General features: G+C 42.7%; 1 protein-coding gene across 11 annotated transcripts in view; it reads left to right on the top strand.

The window, feature by feature from the left end:
- The window catches only part of Rbms3 (RNA binding motif single stranded interacting protein 3), a 767,889-nt gene that overhangs the window by 289,804 nt on the left and 465,905 nt on the right, over positions 1 to 12,180 (top strand). For all 11 annotated transcript variants that reach the window (XM_076917936.1, XM_076917932.1, XM_076917931.1 and 8 more), the window contains exon 3: positions 5,804 to 5,862. In XM_076917936.1, the coding sequence (XP_076774051.1) occupies positions 5,804 to 5,862 (59 nt within the window). The remainder of the gene's footprint in view (positions 1 to 5,803; positions 5,863 to 12,180) is intronic.

Genomic DNA, 12,180 nt, shown 5'->3' with positions numbered 1-12,180 from the left:
CCAACAAGACCATACCTACTTCAACAAGGCCACACCTCCTAATACTGCCACTCTCTGGGCCAAGCATATACAAACTATCCCAGCCATCTCTCCAGCCTTGCTAGTCACCATTTTAAAAAGGACTCTGAACATAAAGCAGTGTTTGAACCCTGGCTTACCTGAGGACTTGGCAACCACACTGGGTAGTTGGTGAACATGTGAACTGTGTGTGTGTGTGTGTGTGTGTGTGTGTGTGTGTGTGTGTGTGTACAACATGGAGTGGTGAATGCTGGTTTCAAAGAGTGTCCTGCTGGGGCTGTTAAGGGACCACCCGTGCGGGCTGGGGAAAGCCCACATGGACAGGCTTGTATTGTTAAGGGGCCATCCATGAGGGCTGGGGAAAGCCCACATGGAAAGGTTTACAATATAAGTTCCCTTACTCAATTTATTTATTTCTACCAAGCATTTCAGGCCCCTGCAGGAGTTGGCTGTAGGGCTGTAGAGAGTATTTTATCTCGCCTTGCTGGAGGAAATGAAGGGATGGCAAAGGAACTTGGATTTATTGGGAGCTCCTGGAGCCAGAAGCTCATGAGACCCCCTCGGCTGTCCATTTCCAGGCATTATTTAGTGACACGGTCACATTTTCTAAGGTCAGGTTTTGTCTTCCACTCATGGGTGACAGAGCTGAAGAAAATCTTTACAAAGACTTAAATCTTGATTTAAACCTTAAAAAGCAGAGGCAAGGTTACATATGGTCACAGTTAGCCTTGAGCTTAAAGCATATAAAAATATAGAGGTTTTTTTTTTTTTTTATTTTTTATCTGGCTGTGTGTGTGTGTGTGTGTGTGTGTGTGTGTGTGTGTGTGTGTGTGTTTAAGTGGTTTGGGCCTTTACATAGCATAGAAACAGAGGGAATAGCTTACAGGTAGAATGCTGGCCCCAGGCATAAGACAGCCTTCTACTCTATCCTCAATGTAGGGAAAAAAGGAGAGGTTAAAACTAGCCCCAAATTTATCACTTATAACAGTTGTTGACTCTGTGGACCGTGGAGAATCCCATGCCTATTATGCGGAAAGCACCTGTTTGTCATCATGAGTAGTCAGGTGTGAACTGTGACCAGTAACCATTAAATACCATCTCTGTTGTTTCAAAGCAAACTTTGCGACATAACTGTTAACAAAGTACCTTATCTCTGAACCCAAGAAGTTCCTGCAACTCTGATGAGTGTGTGTGTGTGTGTGTGTGTGTGTGTGTGTGTGTGTGTGTGCTTGTGTATGAATGTGCATGTGTGTATGACTTGGGAAACACTAATATTCTTCTGTTCCTGGCTTCTGTTGCACTGGAAAGCTGAGCCTGGGGTGTAACTAGAATGGCTGGGTGGTGGTCTAGAATGAATGTGGTCTGCTTTTTTTTTTTTAAGAGAGACAGCAAGAAAATCAGACAGAGACAAACAGAGACACAGAGAGACAGACACAGAGAGAAACAAAGACACACACACAGGCATAGAGACATAGAGACAGAGAGAGACAGAGAGACAAAAAGAGACAGAAAAGACAGAGATGGATTTACAGTTATATCTTTTTGAAAAATAAAGTTATTCCCATTATTTTATTTACTTAACAAAATAATTAAGGTTTTAATTATTTTGTCCTGCTTTCTGCAGGAATGTATTCAATATTTTTTCTTACTACAAAGCAATACTGTAGTTTTCCACATATAGCACTGACTGAGTGAGACAGGCATCTAAGTTGTTTCAACACAGTAGGACAGCATAATCTAAGAGCACTGCCATTGGATGTGATTCTGTGTGAGATGTGCTCACTTTTAATTGTGTCTTCACTAAACGTCAACTTTGAAGGTACTTATGGAAAGAGAATATCGCATTGCAGGACTAGCTTTAGAATCCAGTTAAGTGGGGCTAGAGAGACAGCTCAGGGGCTAAGAGCACTGGCTGCTCCTGACAGGACTCATTCAGTGGCTCACAGACACCCATTCCAAGGGATCTGATGTCCTCTTCTGATCCCCAAACCCCCAACTGGACCATGGGCACATGTGGAGAACATTCATCTATGTAGGCAAAACATTCATAAAATAAAAATAAAGATGCAAAATTACAGAGAGACAGAGAATCAGACAGCATTTTTAAAAACTTCTCTAAATATAGTTAAGAATTTTTATTTTAAGGATTCTGTACCTGTTGTGCATTAGTTTTAAATGTTTTGAACTCTGTCTGTCTGTCTGTCTGTCTGTCTGTCTGTCTCTTCTTCTCTTCCTCCTCCTTCTCTCCCCCCTCCTTCTTTTAATCTATTGAATACTATGGTAGTGTTACTTTTCAACAGAATGACATTTTTTTGCCTCTCCTTTCCCTCCTCTTTCTCTCCTCTTTTTTCTCATCACAAACATCTTCCATTAAATAATTTATTTATTTATTTATTCATGTCACATCCTGATTGCATCCCTCCTCCTCCCAAAACCCTCTCATATGGTCCCTCCTCTCTCTCTCTCCCCTTTATCTCTGAGAAGCTGGAGTTCCTTCCTGGGGAACCAACCCACCCTGGTATCTTTAGTCACTGCAAGACTAGGTACATCCTTTCTCACTGAGACCAGGCAAGACAACACAGTTAGGAGATCAGGATCCACCCTCAGGCAACAGAGTCAAAGTAAGTCCCCATTCCAGTTGGTGGATCTGCATGCAGACTGAGCTGCACATGTACTACATATTTACATGGAAGGTGGAGCTAGATCCAGCCCTTGAATGTCCCTCCATTGGTGGTTCAGTCTCTGGGAGCCCTCAAAAGTCCAGGTTAGTTGACTCTGTTGGTCTTCCTGTGGAGTCCCTGTCCCCTCTGGGTTTCTCAATCCTTCCCCCAGCTCTTCCACAAGACTCCCCTGAGCTCTGTCAAAAGTTTGTCTGTGGGCCTCTGCATCTGTTTCAGTCAGCTGTTAAGTGGAGTCTCTCAGGACGGTTATGCTAGGCTCTTGTCTGCGAATCCAGGTTGACAGATACAAACATAGCTTGAGGTTCCAAGGTAGTTGAAGGAGGAAGGCAGGCCAACAATGTGTCCATATGGGTCTTCTGAGGACAGCTTGGCACATGCCCCCAACACACACACAATTGGTAGGGGTTGCTACTGCATTTGTTTATGTCCATCACACACAGGGCGCCGTGTATCCAGGCCAGCAGTGACAAATATAGCTGTCAACAGTGTCTTCACATGTTGCATCATTGTGACAAGGCTTTGATCAACAAAGAAGCATCAAGGTCTCGCAGTGTGTCCCTGTGAACCCACTACCTGTGTATACACAGTGGTAGTTGTTTCCTCTAGCCACACATAGATCTCCATGGAGACATGGCTGAATGGAACATTCATCAAAGTTGAGTTCACGGTGGTCTCCAAGGAATCCAGGTGCACAGTCACAGAAGTAAGCCCCCAAGAACATCCCGACATGTGGCACCTCATGGCTGGGACATGGCTGGGAGCCATATTCATCAATTTCCAAATTACAGTTCACACCAGAGCACTCTTGACAACGGACACACAAATATATATATTTTAAAGCACCCATTTTCCTGAGTATCTGTCTGGTTACCTGATGCGACATAACGGAACTTTATCCTCTAAGACTAATACTGAAGTATGATAGTATATTTTACTGGCCATTTTCTCTGGGGGTTTCTGCAAACACTAGGGCTGTCAGAGTAATACTGCACACGAGGCTAGAAGGCAGTCTGGTTCAACAGGCTCAGTAGCTGGTGTTGGTTCAAACTTCTGAAGTCTGACGTGGGCAGTTTATTTTAGGCATATTTAAGTATGGTAGAGTTTGTACACACTTCCTGGTATAACACAATGAGGTGTAATTACACACAACTTTTCTCAGAGTGCATGCAACTGATGAGTTCTAAAGATGTGTGTTACTTTAAGGGCCCAGGGGTGGATCTGCCGTCGTCCGTGTCATACAGAGAGTGTAGAGGTCATCTTATGCTGTGTGCCATCTCCAGTCATGGTTGTAGGAGTTTGGGGAGCAGGGGTGGAGACATAGGTGTTGGACATACAGATAGTTTAATGGCCATGCAGATTACTAAGTATCTTTGATCTTGCTTGGGAGAGCTCGGTATGACCAGTCCCAACAGAAAATGCAAGGATCACCTAGTTATTAGCCACCGCCAGGGAGGATGGGTTATACAGCTCTCTCTTGCTTTAAAGAGGATAACTCTGAATGTTCAACATTCCTGCTTCCCCTACTGGTCTATGTGAACATAATGACCTTTGTGCTCCCCCAGATTTTCCCCAGACAGAAAACTAAAGGATGAACTAGATAGCGAACAGGAAACGCATGTGAATTGATGCCTGTAATCCTAGTGCTAGGGGAAACTGAGGCAAGAGTATGTTTAGTTCTAGACTATAGTGGAGGGGAAAGAATATGATCACAATGTATTCTATGAAAAATTTGGTTTGAAGAAATAAAAAGAAAATGAAGACAATGGTAGAATGGTAGCCCAGCATGCACAAGATAGCCTCGGATGATGTCTCAGGATAGCCTCAGATTTCTTTCATTGCTAAGGGTGTCTTGAACTTGTGATTCCCTTGCCAACACTTGGCATGACAGACATGCTCCACCACCTCTAGTTTATGCAGCTCTGGGGGATTGAACCCAGGGCTTTGTGCCTGCCAGTTAAAGACTCTACGGAGCCTCACCCCCCCCCACCTCCCCACCCCTTTACTGGCCACATCTCCTAGTGGAAGATTTTGAGAACTGAACTTTTCAGAGACTGGTCCTCTGAGGGAGGTGATCGGAGAGAAAGGTGTGAGGAATAGCTAGTGAAGAGGCAGCTCCTCTGCTTCCCATCCTGCTCCTAGCGCCTCAGGCAAAGCCATTGGCCCTCAGAACAACCCTGCAAGGAGGACGGGGTTCCTCTCAGCAAACATCCATTGCTCATGGGAATCCAATTTGTTATTTATTCATTAAGTTTATTTGTTTTCTTATTCTGTATATACAAGTGTTTTGCCTGCATGCATTTCTGTGCATCACATTTGCCCCTGGTGCTGACTGGGGTCAGAGAGGATGTAGGATACTCTGGGACTTTAATAATAATAATAATAATAATAATAATAATAATAATAATAATAATAATAATACAGTTATTATTACTATCTTGCAACAGAATCTCACGTATTTCAGGCTGACTTTGAATTCCCCAAGTGACCAAGGATGGCCTTGAACTCTTGATCCTCCTGTGCCCACCTCTTGCCTGCTGTGATTGCAGAAGTGTAACAACATACCTGGTTAATGAGTTGCTGGGGGCTGAATTCAGAGCACTGTTCATGCCAGGCATGCGCTCTCCCAACTGAGCTAACCACCCCCCCCCCCAGCCTGTAACTTCGTAGTTTTATAGAAGGGGATGTGGTGGTGTAAGGAACTGGACTAAAGAGGTCTGAGTGAGAATTGGTCACAGGCTCCAGCCTAGCGGCAAGCCTTACTCTGGAGGTCCACAGGTGGCTCCGCACGCTACTTCCCTCTGTGGATACCTGTGCCAGCCTGAAGGGTGTATGTCTGTAGGCCCAGCCCAGTGCTCACCCACAGAAGTAGAGTCCCAGGTTACCAAGAATAGCCGATACAAGGGACCCTGGTGTGAGAATGGAGCTCACCCTTCCCAGATGCACCTCCTAAGTAGTGTGTGCCCCCAATGTTATGAAGTCATGTGAGTGTCTTCACTGGGTTTCAATAACACAGAGCTTTGTTCTCTCTCTCTCTCTCTCTCTCTCTCTCTCTCTCCTCTCTCTCTCTCTCTTCTTTCCATCTCTCTCTCCTCCCTCTCTCTCAGGTATGGAAAAATCGTATCCACAAAGGCAATTCTTGACAAGAATACGAATCAATGCAAAGGTAGGTGTGAACTCCTCCCACCCCGAGCTCTCGTCTATATCCTTCTTAAATGGCACCTCCAGTGGCACAGGAACCGTGGTGTGAGGTGCCAGGCAAGCTCGTGTGACGTTGTCAGTGCTTTGATGGGTTGTATTCCTGGTAACGTTGCTCATTAATTTTTTTTCATTAACAAACAAAATGAAAATCACAAATCAGGACAAGTATCAAATTGCTTCAACAGAAAACTAAATTACCTTCTAACAACTTTGGTTGGTCTAATTCGAATGCTATTATCAATGATATAAATTGATTTCCTATATAAAGATGAGGTGCACTGGGGGGGAAATGGTCCTGGGAAAATCATGCTTTAATTTCTCTGTTCTTCAGAGCTCTAGCAAAATTTGTTGACTAGGAATGAATTTAATGATGGACCAATTGGATATATGCTTTGGCTATAAATATCTCATAAGATTTCAAGGTATTATTAAGTTAGGCCTTTTCTCTCCCTGCTGTAAATATTTCCAGAATCATTTGACAATGTCTGGGGCTTATGTTTCTTCATGTCTGGAATTTTGCACAATGCTTAAAGGTTACATTAAATTATTTGCATAATCTATACAGTCACTGCTACATGACTTGGCTCTGACAGGGAAATTCGAATGCTTCTTGTCACATATATTATTTCTTGCCCTTAATCCAGTATTCATTGTAGTAGTGAAATCAAGCACTGTGGGTGAGCCAGAGTATGTGCGAGTGTTAGCAAAGAACATTCATGTCCTCCTAAATATACCCTGACCTTCTGGATAATGATAGTCAGATTCGTTTTATTGCTTTTCTAAGAAAAGTGTTGCTCATCTCTGATCAGCTCAGGACTACATGAGGAACAAGACAGAGAACACTAGCCTGTAAGTTCTGTCTTTCCGGTTGAAAACAAAAGCATCTGAAGATGAGAAAGCATAGAAGCTTGCCCACCGTAACAGCACCAGGAAGGCAGAGTTGGGGGATCCTCTGAGCATGCTCGCACACTAGACTAGCTGGACCTGTGAGATCTGGGTACATATAGATTCTGCATCAGTAAAAGTGGGGAAAATAACCAAGGAAGGTGCCTAAGGCACACACCTCTGGCTTTCACATGCAGAGAGAGAAAGAGAGAGAGAAAGAGAGAGAGAGAGAGAGAGAGAGAGAGAGAGAGAGAGAGAGAGAGAGAGAGAGAGAGAGAGAGAGAAGCAAATCCCAACACTCTCCAGAGGACCATTGTAGTACCAGCTTCACTGTGAGCGTGGCAACTAGATCCCAGAGGAGCTGCAGAATACCGTGGAGGAGAATTTTTCTTGGGAATGAAAATTATAAACGTAAGGCTAGGAAAGCTAGCTGCTCAGGGAGATTTTCCAACTTACAGTTGTATATACCTTTGCAGTTATTATATAAAATTATTCCAGGGAATGTTACTGTAGTCAGTGGGAAGAGGCACAGAGTTTTGAGGATTTTAAAAATTGTATCTTTTGGATCTTAGTGATTGAGAGCACTTTCCAGAACCCGAATTCAGTTCCCAGAGCCAACATAGAATCTCGCAACTCTAACTTCAGTCCCAAAAGTATCTAATGCCCATTTCTGGCTTCTGTGAGCAAGTGGTGGACACACACACACGCACACGCACACGCACACGCACACACACACACACAAGTACATCCAGGCAAAATACTCAAACATATTAAATAAAAAAAGTTTTAAATAAAACAAGAGTAAAATTGTATCCTGTAAACAACATGGGCCTCTTAGTAAAAGATGTTTGTGGCAATAATACTTTGATTTCTGTGTGTTTCAGAAAAGATGTTTTAGAAAAAAAATGAGCAGAGCTGAATTACTTATAAAGAATTAGAGAATGTGTGTCCATCTGTCTGTTGTCTGTCTGTCTGTCTGTCTCTGTCTGTCTATCATACATCTATCTATCTATCCATCCATACATTATCAACCTATAATTCTAGGGAAGGAAATGAAGAAGGTATCGCCCTGGTTCCTAATATCCTAGTAGCATGAAGGCAACTGTAAGGGCTTTCAAAAGTATTTGCCAGTAGATACAAATAGGACAAACAATTGTACCTGAGGAAAGTTGCTGATAAGTGCTTACAATGGCCATGGAAAGTGCTGGAGAAGAAGGGACAACATATGAGCTGGCCAAGGTGCAAGGACATGATCAGCCAGTCACTGAGAGGAATGAAGATGGTACTGAAGTCCTCCAAAAGGGAAACAAGAAAAAGCCAGAAAAAGAACCTCATTTGGAAAGTTGTGTGGAGAAATCATGAAGTCAATGCTAGAGGTCTAAAACCCAGGGTGGAGAAGGGGGAGGAGGCGCCTGTAAGATCTGATAATAAAAGAATCTAAGTGGTAGACTCTCAGTGTTGGTAATATGAAGACTTTACTCACAAGTCCTGTGGGAGGAGGAGTGTTGTGGAAAAGCAAGAGAAAGAAAGAAAGAAAGAAAGAAAGAAAGAAAGAAAGAAAGAAAGAAAGAAAAGAAAGAAAGGGAAAGGAAGGAAGAAAGAAGAGAAAGAGAAAGAAAGATTTCCATCTTGAATCACTGAGGAGATGACTCATGATTAAGAGCACTTGATATTCCTGCAGAGGGTCCAGTACCAAATCGTTGGGTTGTGCACCACACCAAGTAACTCCAGCTCCAGTGGATCTAACGCCCTCTTCTATTCTCTCTGGACACTTGCACACATGTGCACACACAGAGACAAATGCGTGCACATGTACATAAACATCAATAAGAATTCATCTTAATATTGATTATTATAATCATATAATAATAATGATGATGATAAAGTGGACTATAAGAGAAATAGTGTCCACAGAACAAGCTAGGCAGCCATGAGGAACAGGAAAATGTCAGCAATTTACAATGATCGTTTATGTGCACTTAAGTAGCAGATGTGTCATGCATGTCATTCATGCTGGTTAACGTGAATGTCCCCAACCATCCCTCTTAGTGATGTCTTCAATTAGCAAAGTCTTTTTACAAAGTCATTGAGGAAATAAAGCAGCGAAGGGCATAATTTTGATATTATTATGATACGCAAAAGATCTTCTCAAATACCTTATCCAAACTTGTCCTCAAAACTATGACCATATATGCTGCACAAAGCTAACCGTTCTTCCTTTGTATTCAGAGAAATACAGATAATGTGAAACTGCTGGCTTCTGAGGCATGCCAAACTGTTATATAGCTATTAAAATGGGAATCATGAGGGCCGCAATGTTAAAACCCTAGAAAATATTTATAGTATGGAGGTAAATCTATATAAAAAGGATACTTAATTCAGCGTGTTATATATGGAGAGGTGTCAACACTTGGGATTGTGGCTATGACTACAGTGGAGTCCTACTGCTCAGATGTAATTGCTTCACAGCTGACCAGCTATGTGACTTAGGTTCAGTCACTCAGCCTCACTGAATTCTGTGTATGAAGAGCTAATGGTGACAGGAAGGGCTCATACCTAGTGCGTTGTGATGACACCTACAGATGACACATACAGAAAAAGCGTGACAGTACTTCATACGACAGTACTTGAACACATATTCACACAGACAGACAAATACACACATATACATACACATGAAGAAGAATGAATCTTAAGATTTCAAACTTAAGAGGGCTGTAAGAGAAATGGTGTCCACAGAATAAATAAGGCAGCCACAAGGAACAGGGAAACATCAGCAATATACATGTGCCCTCAATTAAACACACAAAATAAACACTTCACATAAAGTTTTAGTGACTTATTTATCTGTGTCAGTGCTGTGGACACATATGTGTGAGCATGTGTATGTGTGTGTGTGTGCATGTGCACAAGTGTGCAGATACTTGTGGAATGTCAGATGTCTTCGTTGGTTGTTCTCTATCTTATTTTTAATACAGGACTCTCACCAAATCTGTAGCTCACTGGTTCAGCTAGACTGGCTGTCCAGCAAGCCAGAGGGACACTCCTGCTTCTGCCTCTTGAGAGGCATGTTAACATTTACATGGGTTCTGGGGACCAGAACTCAGGTTGTCTTGTTTGTATAGCAATCGCTTTATCTACTGACCATTCCTCCTGCCCAGGAGGCTGCAATGTTTTTGTTTGTTTGTTGCAGTGTGTGTGTGCGTGTGTGTGTGTGTGTGTGTGTGTGTGCGTGTGTGTGTGTGTCTTGTGTGTATATGCCTGCCTACATGTATGAGAACACGTGTATCTGCAAGTACACATGAACCTATATGTGCTTGTTTATGGAGGCCCAAAGCTGATGTCAGGAATTTACCTTAATTGTACTCACTTTATTCATTGAGGTGAGGTTTCTCAATTAACCACACACAGCTAGCTAGTTAGCTTTCTCTGGGCAATCTGTTGTCTCTTTGTTCCTAGTGCTGGAATTACAAATGGGTCATCACTCCTACCAGTGGGTTATGAGGATCTGAACTCAGGTCCTTACACTTGGACAGGAAGTTGGTTACCCACAAAGTCCAGGGCAGCCTTAGAAAGGAAAATTGTGTTAATACAGGACCACGGTTATTTGTTATTTTAATATTTCTTTGAATCTATTTTTCAGTGTTTTTGAGAAAAAAATAAATGCAGCACCCAGAATAATTCAGCTGATTTCAATAGTGTTTTTCATTTCCTTCTATTTACTTGTGTGAGTGTTTGGGCAACATGTCTGTTCACCCTGTGCATGCAGTACCAACAGATGCCAGAAGAGGACATCAGATCTTCTGGGACTGGTGTTAAAGAGATGTGTGGATTTCCATGATGGTAGGGAGAATGGACCCCCACCACATTCTTAACCACTGAGCCACTTCCCCAACCCGGAGCTAGTTTGAATTTTGTCTATATGTTGGTTGTTCTATAAAACCTCAGAAATTCATGGGAATTCACGATCTTGTTTTGTCAACTAATGTTGGGTGTGATTGAGTTTGGAGAACACAATGAACAGTTTGTTGTTTTAAACAGTTAACAGAAGTTAAGTCTTCCACGGCCACTTTCTTAGGAAAAAAGATGCAAGTGTGGGTGGTGTCTGGAGTTTGTCTGTAAATGACTAAGTTCATGGAGGCTGTCATTAGAGGACACAAATTGGATCTAATCGTCACATTACAATCTCCCCTCTAGCCAGAGGCTAGGCAACCAAGACAGACCTGTCAGAAGACAAAGATTTATTTATTTCTGGTTTTTTTTAAATATGTTATCAGTTTCCCATAAAAGGCTAAACAGACTGAATGTCCTCAAGTTTTGAAAGGCATGAGAAAATGCGTTAGTCTCCTTCGAGATGCAGAGGAAAGGCGACAGCTGGCCTTCATGTATCAACTCCCAGACTCTGGTTGTGCCTTAACTTCTAGAAGACAGGTTTTCATTCTTTTTAGGTCCCACCTGCACCCTGGATGCCTGCCTGAGACTGATTCTAGAAGGACCATCAGAACTCTTTCAGCCCTTCTTGATTTGGGGCTGATTTTTGTGTGGCATCTGAATTTCCTCTGTGCGTAATGTTGCAAAATAAAAACAGTCACCATCAGCCCCAAATGACCAGAAATTGCTGAACAAAGCAAGTCACAGCTCAGATGCGGCATAATCGCAAACAGACCACAGTTCATTTAGACAATTACACACCAGGGCTGAGAGGTATTGTTCACACTCTGAAGATCGGTCCTGCTCTGATTTATGGTGGGGTTTTTTTTTCTTCTTCTTCTTTTATTTTTTACATATTAAAATATTTTGTTCTTCCTGTGCGTTTTTCTCTTGGGCCCAATATACTTTGCTAATTTAAAAGTTTTCAAGGAAAATTCAATGGAAGAACCTGTTCAGCACAAGGCCTGAGACTTAAAGGAGTTGAGTGGTCTGCGCCTCTTCTTGCTTTCAAAGGCTGGATTTGCTTCTTTCCACTCCTCTCTCCAGCCTGTGGCTCTGGTAGATACTGTGATTAGAACCTTGGGAATGAGTAATGGATCTTCCGGAAAAGTCTCCAGGCCTCATGGCCATATGCACAGCAGTGTTCAGAGTGTGTCCAGCACAGCAGCCTGCCACTCAGAGTGGAAAATACCTCACTGTCACAGCCTATAATGACTGGGCTATATTTGTAGAAGCTTTGGCTACTTTGATATTCTACTGGATCCTTAGGAAAAACTGAGGGTCTGAAGCGATGGCCAAGCATTCAAGAGCACTGGCTGCTCTTACAGAGGACCAGTTTTATAAACAGCACCTATACATGGCCTACAACTGTCTGTAACCTCAGTTCCAGGGGATCTTACATCCTCGTTTGGCCTTCACGGACACTGCGTGCACATAGTGCAAACATGTACATACAGGCTAAGTCCCC

This window comes from Arvicanthis niloticus, chromosome 21, assembly GCF_011762505.2.
Source record: "Arvicanthis niloticus isolate mArvNil1 chromosome 21, mArvNil1.pat.X, whole genome shotgun sequence".
Classification (NCBI taxonomy): domain Eukaryota; kingdom Metazoa; phylum Chordata; class Mammalia; order Rodentia; family Muridae; genus Arvicanthis; species Arvicanthis niloticus.
The sequence above is the reverse complement of the archived record's forward strand: the minus strand, read 5'-3'. Positions and strand labels throughout refer to the sequence as shown.